Source organism: Chrysochloris asiatica, unplaced genomic scaffold (genome assembly GCF_000296735.1).
Source record: "Chrysochloris asiatica unplaced genomic scaffold, ChrAsi1.0 scaffold00216, whole genome shotgun sequence".
Taxonomy (NCBI): Eukaryota; Metazoa; Chordata; class Mammalia; order Afrosoricida; family Chrysochloridae; genus Chrysochloris; species Chrysochloris asiatica.
Window position 1 is genome coordinate 1,397,193 of NW_006408734.1, and position 11,959 is coordinate 1,409,151.

General features: G+C 36.8%; 1 protein-coding gene across 6 annotated transcripts in view; it reads right to left on the bottom strand.

Annotated features, from left to right (window-relative positions):
- The window catches only part of RAP1GDS1 (RAP1, GTP-GDP dissociation stimulator 1), a 219,188-nt gene that overhangs the window by 180,181 nt on the left and 27,048 nt on the right, over positions 1-11,959 (bottom strand). For 4 of the 6 annotated variants that reach the window (XM_006872956.1, XM_006872954.1, XM_006872951.1 and 1 more), the window contains exon 2: positions 9,734-9,844. In XM_006872956.1, the coding sequence (XP_006873018.1) occupies positions 9,734-9,844 (111 nt within the window). The remainder of the gene's footprint in view (positions 1-9,733; positions 9,845-11,959) is intronic. The other 2 variants (XM_006872955.1, XM_006872952.1) reach the window with 1 other exon arrangement.

Sequence of the window (11,959 nt, forward strand, 5' to 3'; positions counted from 1 at the left end):
AGGTTGGCCCAGGATCGAGCATTGTTTCGTTCTGCTGTGCATGGGGTCGCTATGAGTCGGTTCCGACTCGATGGCACCTGACAACAACAACAATCTTTGACTTAACCAACCAGGTCCATTTATACAAGTGTAAGATAGGTCCTTTCAATATGTATATTCTAGTCTTTAAAAAAAAAAAAACATTTGGAAACTTTACAAAACATTTAAAATATTAGCCATGTTCCAGTGGTTTGTTTTCAAGGATTCCAACTGCATATATGTTGGATCTTTTAGCCTATCTTCTATATTAATCATTTCCTCCTCTCCGATCCTTTTTATTTTGCTTTCATTCTTTTGCCGATTTCCTTATCTTTCCTCAGTGACCCTTATTAAATTTTTAGTCACATTTATTCTCCCTTGGGCACTTTGTAATTTAGTCTTAGTTTCTAAAACAATTATTTTTCTTCACTTTCTGGCCGTCTCTCATTTCACATCTTCCTGGTTTTTATTCACTTTTGTTCCATATTCCTGAATATCTGATAAGAACTTTTCTCCCGTTATATATATCAAGAGCTTAAGAATGGTTAATACACATCATACTGCTTCATTGTTGGTTTACGAGAATTTTTATCATCTAAAATATGTGGCACTGTAGGATCAGTACTGGACTGTGAGCCATAAAGTTGGCAGTTCAAACCCACCAGCTGCTTCTTGGAAACCCTATATAGGGTCATTATAAGTTGGATTTAACTCAGTGGCACTCAACAACAACTTTTTTTTTTTTTTAAGTTTTTATTATGAATTAAGTGATAGTTTACATGGGAGAACATCGGCATTACACCATAATTTCATTGCAATGATTACAATCTCGTATGTGCATCATCATTCAACAGTATTTGCTTGCATTCCCTTTTTTTTGGCGGTGCGGGGAGGGGAGCGTACACAGAAACACTCAGGAATATATAATAATTTAAACAACCAAAAAGCCCATTCTGTAAGCTTGCCTCCTGGCCGCCAGTACACTGCCCCCTCCCCTTCCATGAGTCTGGAGTCCTCAGTCCTCAGCTGCTCCCTCTCTCCATGTCCTTATCTCTGCCTCCAACAACAAAATGTTTCGAGTCTCATTTTCTGCTTTGATCCTTATAGTAGTTTCATATGTATGTCATTTGAAATTTCCTCTTCAATGTGTAATTTTTATTTTCCTTAGCTCGAATAAAGAAAGTTGTATGAAGTAGCTTAAAAATTTGGGATGACCATCTAGGTTTCTTAATTTAAAAACTCCCTCTTCTAAACTGAAATTAAAGTAGATTAGTATATTTTCTGATTATGAGGTTTTCTTATTTCTACAAAACATTTAATTTCTCCCTTGCTAACTTATTCCTCTTTACCATCAAGTCGGCAGGAAAATATTCCTCTTCACCTTGGAAAGTGGTGCTCTACTGAGATTCTTGCATAGGGTTTTATGTACTTTTAAGTCCTTTCCTCTTGATTTTCTAAGCAGCCAAAGTTCTCATCCACTAGCTTTTGTATCATTAATTAGTATTTTCCCACTAAGCAGAAATTTCTCTTTCTAGAAACAATTTAACATGTGTACTGTCAACTTTGGAGTACTGGTGTGGCGCTGCAGGTTACTGTGCTGGACTGCAAGGTCAGTGGTTCAAGTTCACCAGCCATTCCTCATAAACTCTATACAGGGTCATTATGATTCGAAACCGACTCAATGACATGTAACAACAATAAAACTCAACTTTAAGAAAGGAGCTCTGGTGACATGGTGGGCTAGGCATTATGTTGCTAACCACAAGGAGAGGTTCAAACTAACCAACCACAGGAGGAAAAAATGAGGCTGTCTGCTCTTGTAAAGATTTACACTCGTGAAAACCTTATACAGGGTTCAAATGAATTGGAATTGACTCAATGCGAGTAGAATTTTTTGTTTGTCTACTATTACCTCTAAATTCCTTGTTTCCCATTCCTTGTTCCTCTTTTCCCTGCACTCTCTATTGTCTTCACCAAACAGTGTTAACGTGTAGCATCTGATGCTGAGTCTGCTAGGTTTAGGTATTTATTGTTCTACCTAATAATTTGAAATTCTTTGTTAGTCTCCTAGTTACACTTAAGGAATGGCTTATGGCTAGTTAGCTGTATTTGCTTTCTTTGTTGATATGTATGTCTTTTGCGACAATATGTAAACAGATCGAGATTTAGGTAGCTATCAGTATTATATAGCAATTTAAAATCATAGGTTCATGGATAATAGATCCAATGTAAATAGACACAACACCTAAAAGAGACCATTAAAAAAAAGATGGGAGATAAATAATGTTAATTCTGCTTACAAAAGAAACATGCATGCTTTCTGATTAGTTGATACATTGAGGTAAAACACAAAGTGTAATTTAGATATTATTATAAAAGAAGAGAATAAAATAATAATTTTTGTTTCCATTAAAAAGCAACAATATTCCATGTTCAGTGATTATAGATTTAGCATGACTATTGAAAACAATGAGTTGATAATAAGTTTCAATGTTTTTACCTTAGAAAGTACTTTTGCTATCTGAATTCTGATTAGAAATACTGAGGGATTAAAGCAGACTTAAAGAAAATGACAACAGAAAGTTCATACTGATGAGACTATTCATGAAGTAACATCTGGCATATTTAACATTATATCTAAGAATGGAGTCAATAAATCAATATAACACAAAATAAATTCTAACCTAAGCATTCAATAGGTAAAATGGGTATCATGACCTAAGTTAAAATTTTAGCTTTGGAACTAAATAAAAAACCTTTTTTCCCCTATAAAGACAGTAAAAACCTTGTGTTCTATCAGATAATAGTTCTACAGTAAATAATAAAAACAATGATACCATTTCTGTAGGGAAAAAAAAAAAAAACAGGCAAGTTGCTAAGTAAAGCTAAAAATATGCAAAAGCTGGACAATAATAACTATAAATATACACCAAAAAAATAATTTTTAAAAAAAGTATCAGAGGTAAATACTGTTGGCTAAGGGTGCATGGAGGGTATTATAATCATTATAATGATCTGCTAAATGTAAAAATGGTGATCTGTCTTGTAAGCCTTCACTAACTCAATATATAATAAAAGCTTAAAAAAATTTTTTTTTAAAAAGCTCAACAATGAGTTTTAAAAACCTGAGAAAAACAGATGCATTTTAATTGTGGTATTGACTAAGAATATTGAAAGTACCATGGACTGCCAGAAGAACAAACAAATCTGTCTTAGAATAAGTACAGACTTCTAGACTGCAACTTAGAGGTTAGGTTGTGTGACTTCATCTCACATGCTTTGGACATGTTATCAGGAATGTCTAGTACCTGGAAAAGGACATCATGTTGGTAAGGTGGAGGGTCAGAAAAACAAGACGACCTTCAACAAGATTGATTAATGCACTCAAACATGACAGAAATTAAAAGAATGGAGAAGGACCGGGAAGTATTTTCTTCTGTTGTTCATAGGGTCTCTATTAGTTGGAACCAACTCAATGGCATCTAACAACAAGAAGGACTGGGTATTACAAACAGCTAACACTTGGCTGCAAACCAAAAGGTAGAGGTTCAGGTCCACCCAGGGCTACCTTGAAAGAAAGGTGTGGAAATTTATGATGCAGTAGCCCAAAAGAAGGAACAAATCTTTACAGGAAGGATCATTCCCACCCCCTCCATACACAGAGTAGACAGGGATGGGCAACTTGGACATTGGCTACCCAAAATGGTGGTGGTGGTGGTGGGGGGCCCGCTAAGGCAAGAATTGACAGGTTTACAAGTTTCCAAGAGGGAGCCTAGATCCAGAGGGCTCGGAGGAAGGTAGACTCTTCACTAAGTAGTATCCAATCTGTCTGGATGGAGATGAAAGGAGATGGGGATGGGTCTCTTGTGGTACAATAGTGAATAATTGTTATCAAGACTGATTGTGAGGGTTGAAAATGTAAAGGCAGACATTTTGTAGCAAAGGGAGGGGAGTGATTGACTTTGCAGTCTAGGAGCGGAGGTCCCTGGTACCATCAAGGGAGAAGAGTGGAGAATGGGACCCTACCCAGAGAAGCAGTGACATCAGAGATGGAGGCAGAGACGATGACGTGGAGAGATGGAGCAGCTGGGGACATCTGACCCAGAAAGAAAAAGGGGCTGTGTGCTGACAACCGGGGGGGGGAGGGGGGGGGCAGGCTTGCAGGGTATACCTTTTGGTTGGTTGATGATGCATGGAAGGGATTATAACCATGGCAAGGAAATGATATACGATAGGATGAATGTAAAACTAAGGTTCTCCCATGTAAACTATCACATAATTCAAAATGAAACATTTTTTAAAAGGCCATTAAAAGCCTTATGTAGTACAGTTCTCCCTGACACACACTGGGTCACTATGTGTCTACATCAATCCTATGACAACTGTCAGATAACTTTACCGAAAAGAAAACACACTGAAGTCACATACCAAAAAAAAATTTTCATTTCAGATAACCATACTTTGTAAGGTATAATTCAAATATATTAGATCTCCATATTTTAAGTATTTTAAAGCACTGCTTCTTTAATTTCAGAAATATCCTTTCCAATGACAGGTTGTTATTGCTGTTTTTAAGTGCCGTTGAGTCGGTTTTGACTCACAGCGACCCTGTATAGTTTCCAAGGACTGGCTGGTGGGTTTGAACTGCCCACCTTACAGTTAGCAGTCCAAGTATATTATATAATTTCAGGTTTCCATTATACAAATTCCTGTCTTATTCTTCTACATAATGGAGAAATTTTCTTTCTTGATCAGGTGCAACTTCATGTAAACAATGATATTTTTAGTTAAAACACCTGGCACTAAGGAAAAATTAAACTATAAAGTTCCGGTATTAAAAAAAAGCACAGATTCACAGATAATTTTACCTTTAAGAGAACAAAAATAACAATAGAGTAATCACTTTACTCAGGGAAGTTAGAAAAGCTGTAGAAAAAAATATCCATCCTACTGCTATTTGTTGTTGCTGTTAAGTGTCATCAAGTCGGTTCTCACTCATAGTGACCCTGTAAATCTTTGCAGGAGCAGAAAGTCTCACTTTTCCCCTGTGGAGCAGCTGATGGCTTCAATCTGTCTTAGAGAGTCCCCGCACTCCCACTGGTATATGTTTACAAACCTTTTTTTATTTAAAAATTAGATACTAATTTTATAAAATATATCTATAAATACTAATACATAGCTGGCACAGTAGGGTAAGTGTGTTGGGTTGCTAACCTAAAAGTCAATAGTTGAAAATCGCCAGCCACTCTGTGGGAGAACAATGAGGCTGTTGGCTCCTGTAAAGATTTACAGTTTTTGAAACACTAGAGAGGGTAGCTTAGCTGTGAGTCAAAATTGACTCTATGTCAATGAGTTGCTGGGTTTCTTTCGTTGGAAACCCTAGTGGGTCTCTATGAATTGGAACACTTAACAACAACAAGAAGATAGTTTAAGAGGAAAATAAACCCTTATTTATCATCCCTATCTTTAATAATAACAATTTTAAAGAAAAAGCAAAAAAGAATATTGAAATCTACTATCTTAATTTAATTTCATAGTCCATGAGCCCTGATGCGGCTGTAGTAAACATTGGATTGTTAATAGTACAGCTGGCAATTCAAACCCACCAGTCATTCTCCAGAGAAATATGAGGCTATCTGCTCCCATAAAAATTTATAGTCTTGGAAAGCCTATGTAGGGTCGCTATGAGTTGGCATTGGACTTGATGGTACTGGGGTGTGGGTTTGGTATAAAAACAAAAAACAACAACAACAAAAAAAACCCAATACCTCAGAGGCAATTTCAACTTAATAATGAACAGTTTCTAAGGCTGCAAATCTTTACAACAGCAGATCACCACATCTTTCACTGACAGAGAATTCAGGTGGGTTTAAAACCCAAACTTTAGGTTAGCAGTTAAGTGCCTAACAACTAAATCACCAGGGCTCCTCTCTATAGTCTACTGTTGCTGTTAAGGGCCATTTTGAGTCAGTTCTGACTCAAAGTGACCCTGTATAGGATTTCCAAAGAGAGATTGGTTGGTTTGAACTACTGATTTTACAGTTAGCAGTCCAGTGTTTATCCTACATTGTCACACCAGAACTCCATAAACCCAGCAAAAAAAAAAAAACCCTCTACTTCCCTAAGAGTGTCATTTAAGAAAAAAAATTGTCAACTAAAAGTTCAAAACTAGACTCTGGATTCTGCCAGAGCGAGGCAAGTAGCCTCAAAGAAGTGCCTTCTACATCCTTCATGTTGAAAATAACACCTAAGTCATGAGACTGTTGAAAAGATTAGATTAAATAATATAGTCTCCAGGCTAGGACTATGCACATTAGGTGTTTGATCAATTACAAATATTATTTCTAAATTAAAGACTATAAATCTGCACAAAGTTCTTGTAGGGGTGGACTAGGTGCTCCCCTAAATAATGTCCTAAGGAGCTCTGGTAGCGTTGTTGTTATTGTTATGTGCCGTGGAGTCGGTTCCGACTCATAGCAACCCTGTACAGGGTTTCCGAGGCTGTAAATCTTTACGGGAGCAGAAAAGCCTCATCTTTCTCCCACGGAGCAGCTGGTAGTTTTGAACTGCTGACCTTGCGGTTCTCAGCCCGATTCGTAACCACTATGCTACCAGGTTACAAATAGGGCTGCGAACTCCAAGGTCAGCAGTTCGAAACTACCAGCTGCTCTGTGGGAGAAAGATGAGGCTTTCTGCTCCCATAAAGATGTACAGCTTCGGAAACCCTATACAGGGTCGCTATGGGTCGGAATCGACTCGACGGCACTTAACAACAACAACAACTATCTCTGAGGAGTCCTGGTATGGTGATATAATATAAGCACTGTGTAGCCAACCCCAGAGTTGGCAGTTCAAACCCACCAGCTACTTACTCCTTGGAAACCCTATGAGTCAGAACCAGTGACCTAACAACAGTATCTCTTGAATCTGCTCTTAAAAAGTTCCAAATGTATGTTTTCTTTTCCTTCACTTTCCTTCATCTTCATTTCTCTGACTTCCAGTACTTGCAAGTACTGGAGTAACCCTTGACATATAACCAAGGAAATAACTCATAGTTTTCACATTCTGAGACAAATGGTGCATATAGAAATTCTACCTTTTTTAAATCAGAACAAATCCACTGCCATTGAATCCATTTCAAGTCTCAGTAATTTTATAGAGAGTTTCTGAATTTCTGAATTTTTACAGGAGCAGAAACGCTTCTCTTTCTCTCATGGAATGGCTGCAGGGTTTGGTTTGGACAGCTGATCTTGCAGTTAGCAGTGCAGTACTTAAAGTATAGGCAACTCTTGAAAAAAATACATTTGAGGTATTCAATATACTTAGACTACCCGGATTCTTGTGGAAAGCTGCCTATATGGGTACTATAAAAGTCAGGTGGTTTAGCTGCTTTTTTCTAGTCCTCTAGCCTCTAGATCATTGCTGACCACAAGAATCTTATGTATGCTATCATGGAAATATTTTAAATCTGTGCTGTCCAATAAAGGAGCTGGCAAAGCAAAAGAACAATTGAGAAGTGAGACTAAGGAATCTAATTTTAATTTTATTAAATTTTAATAGCCACATATTTAGTGTCTCCACTAATGGACAGCATAACCATAAAAACTCCTTTCCTGGTTTTCTTTTTGTCATTTTGAGACTTACCCACATGTTCTCATTCAACTCCTTGTTTCAACCCCTTTTTTGTTACCTCTAAAATTAAACAGCTTTATAAGAGTTACAACCTCAAAATCTAAGAGAATGACTAAAAAGGAATATTTAAAGATAGCTTTAAATGTGCTTTTTTGATGAAGAGTACCGTAATCAAGTATGTAAGATATTCTAATCACAGTTTACTTGAGAAAGAAAAGAAAAAAAGAACAAATACCTCTGAGTACTTAAAACTGAAACCTTAACAACATATGCTTTCAGCCAAAATTTTTTGTCAGTTACATAATTATCTTAGGATAAGACAATGATACAATTAACCACAAGTACAGAGCAAACTACAGCATAAACAAGTTGAATTAAGGAAATGAAGTTTATTTTGTACCTGTCTACTCACTATGATGGAGTCCTGGTGTGGCACTGTGGGTTAATGCGCCAGACTGCAAAGCCATTTGAACTGCAAGGTCGGCAGTTCAAGCTCACCAGTCGTGCCTCGGAAACCCTATACAGGGTCGTTATGGGTCGGAACCAATTCAATGGCACTTAACAACAACAACTTACTATGACAGTACAGGAACCAGTGAGCAGGAATATGATAAAGCAAATGTAAAAATACAATGTATTAGTCAATACTGGTTGGTGGTTACGTACTGTGGAGTCAGTTCTTACTTATAACGATTCCTATATAGGTTTTTCGAGGCTGTAAATCCTTACAGCTGCAGAAAGCCTCATCATTCACCCTCAGAAAAGCTGGTGGTTTCGAACTACTGACCCTGAGGTCAGCAGCCCGATTTGTAACCAGTACATTCATCTATGAAGCATAATTTCTATTTCTAGTATTATTACCAAAGATCAAGTCTTACCTCAATTTTAATGGATTTTTTTAAACTGCCTGCTGATGGTTCTCTTCAACTGAAGCTACACATCCACATTATTTAAAACTAAAGTTATACTCAAAGTGACCATAAGATCTCAAAACAATTTTAAGGTCCTCCTTTGTCTCTTCTCACTTTTCCCCTACCTATGTATTACATTAGGCAAATATGCTGCACAAGACCTCTTTAAAGTGTTGAAGAGCAAAGATGTCAGCTTGAGGACTAAGGTGCGGCTGACCCAAGCCATGGTATTTTCAATAACCTCAAATGCATGCGAAAGCTGGACAGTGACTAAGGAAGACCGTAGAAGAATTGATGCATTTGAGTTATGGTGCTGGAGGAGAATATTAAAAGTGCCATAGGCTGCCAAAAGAACAAATAGATCAGTATTGAAAGAAGTGCAGCCAGAGTACTCCTTGGAAGTTAGGATGGCCAAACTTTGTCTCTCATACTTTGGACATATTGTCAGGAGGGACCAGTCACTGAAGAAGGATATCATGTTTGTTAAGATAAAGGGTCAGAGAAAAAAGGAAGACCCCCAGTGAGATGGACTGGCAAAGTGGCAGCATCAATGGGCTCAAGTGTGTCAACAATTGTGAGGTTGGCCCAGAACCGGGTAAGTGTTTCATTCTGTTGTGCATAGGGTTGCTATGAGTTGGTACCAACTCAACAGCACCTAACAACAACAACAATACTTAAATAAAACACCTGTGTTATTTTTAAAGCATAAATGTTAAGCGTAAGAAAAACAACTATGTTATTTGTCTGTTTGGAATGAAATAATGTCCTCCCTTTGATACTGGTATTAATGCCATTGTTGTTATTGTTAAGTGCCATTGAGTCGGTTCCAAAACCATAGCGATCCTGTATAGGGCTTCCGAGAGGCAGCTGGTGAGCTTGAACCGCTGACCTTGCAGTTAAAACGGCTTTGCAGTTTGGTGCATTAACCCACAGCACCACACCAAGACTCCTTACCACTAATCAATTCCTTCTTTCTTTTGACTATCAACTTGACTTTCTGTGTGAAGAAATATTAGGGGATGTGGGCTGGTAGGAGGAAGAACATATAAAACAACCACAGTATTCATGACAGAATTGAGAGGAATTCAAGCTATGTGCTAGACTACCAATTTCCAAAAGACTGCTGATTTGATTCTTTAGTTTGATATTTGAGAAAACATAATGGAACTTACTATTTTGAGCAAGGGCTTGAAGCAGACAATCCAAGCATCCTTCTAAGCTATCCTCAGTTCTTTCTACAGCTGTTATCTTCAGCTTCTTCAAGGTTTCACTGAGATTATCTGCTTATAGAAAAAAGAAAAATCAGAAAACTCACCTACTCTATAATGATCATATCCTATGTGATAAAAGGTTATTTGTCATACAAGACTCCAATTAAACTGAATACAGGTATTGCATAATGGAAATGGACTGCCCTTATTAAAATTTTCAAAATAAAATTTTTATCATTTTAACTGAAGTGTAAAATATACAGCATATTATATGTAAGATACCAGTAATATTTCACAGAAAATCTTTTAACATACTTATACCTTATTATGTTTATTCAAAAGCTTAGTCATGGTTATTAAGAAAAGCAAAATGTCCACAAAAACTTACCTAACTTTAAAAAGAATATTTGGTTTCCTTTTTTTAACTTCTTTTTATGTATTTTAAAGTCAATAAATAAAAATAAAGGTATAGAAAGGTTCCAAAGTAGAATAGCATCAAATAATACATAGTATGTGGTATTTACAAAACATACTTAACATACTGTCATTTGAGAAATATTTCATATCAAAATAATACTTTAAGCTGGAATCTGCAAAGTTTATGTTGCAGGCATACCTCACATTATTGCCATTTGCTTTATTGCACCTTCACAGCAACTGTATATATATATATATATATATATATATATATATATATATATATATACACACACACACACACTTCTTTATACAAACTGAACATTTGTGGTTCTTCATGGAATAAGACTATCATATTTTGATAAATCTTACAATACTTTAAACTTTTTCACAATGCTTTTGCACACTTAATAGACTCCAGTAAAGTGTAAATATAACTTTTATATACATTAGGAAACATAAAAAAAAAAAAAAATTGTATGACTCACTTTATTTCAGTATCTGCTTTACTGCAGTGGTCTGAAACTAAAGCCCCATTATCTCCGAGGTATGTCTATAGCCACTATTTTTAAGTGCACTGTTGTTAAGTGCAGTCAAGTTGGTACCAACTTGTAGTGACTCTATACGGTTTTCAAGGAGCAGTTGGTGAGTTTGAACCATCAACCTTGAAGTTAAAACTGACCTTGCAATCCAGGACGCCAAAAAAATCAGATAACTATTTCTTGAAATTCCAAAGGGAGTAATCTAGATAGATTTTCTCAAAGGACACAGATCAAGGGGGCTTATTAGAAAGAAGTTTTAAGTAAACTAAATATTGCACTGGTAAGAAAAAGGCCAGGAAAGCTGCACCAAAATAAATTTTTATGTCACAATACACCTTCGAGGGAAGCAAAGGCTGTCCTATGAGAACTGCATTTGGGAAACCTTACCCTACACATCTTTCAGCCCAGATTTTGCCCCTTCTGAATTCTTTTTTGTTCCCAAATCTGAAAGATCATTTAAAAGGAACATGATTTTGAGTCCCTCCAAGATGCATAACAAAGAGCCCAGAATTCTTCTGGGAAGAGTTAGAGAAATGGGAACATCATCTTCAAAAGTGGTTGTTGCTTCTATTAAGTGCCATTGAGTCAGTTTAATGCATTGCGACCCTTTATATGGTTTCTAAGGAGGGGCTGGTGAGTTTGAACCACCACCCTTGCAGTTCGAACTGACCTTGTGGTCCAGCACTTTTCCTACAGCACCACACCAGGACTCCAAGAGATAAAGTACTATTCCTTGAGACTCCAACGAGAGTAATCTAAATAAATTTTTCTTTAAGGACACAGGAAAATCATGGGGGCTTACTAGGAAGAAGTTTTAAGAAAAATGAAAACTACACTGGTGAGAAAAAGGCCAAGATAGTTGCACCAAAGTAAATTATTTGCATGACAACAGTGTAGCTTCAAGGATAGCAAAGACTGTCTTTTGAGAATTTCATTTGGGAAACCCTTAAGACTTCTTTTTTGTTCACAAAACTGAAAGGATCATTTAAAAGGAACACGATTTGAGTTCCTCCAGGATGCAAATCAAAGAGCACAAATGGAAACATCAATTTCATAAGTGTTTGTAGTTAAACTGCTGTTGAACTGGTTCTGAGCCATAGTAATCCTGTATAGGGTGGTTTCCAAGGAGCAGCTGGTGAGTTAGAACAGCTGACCTTGTCTTTCAAACCAACCTGCGGTCCAGCACTTTATCGTACAGCACCAAACCAGGACTCCTCAAAAGTATTTA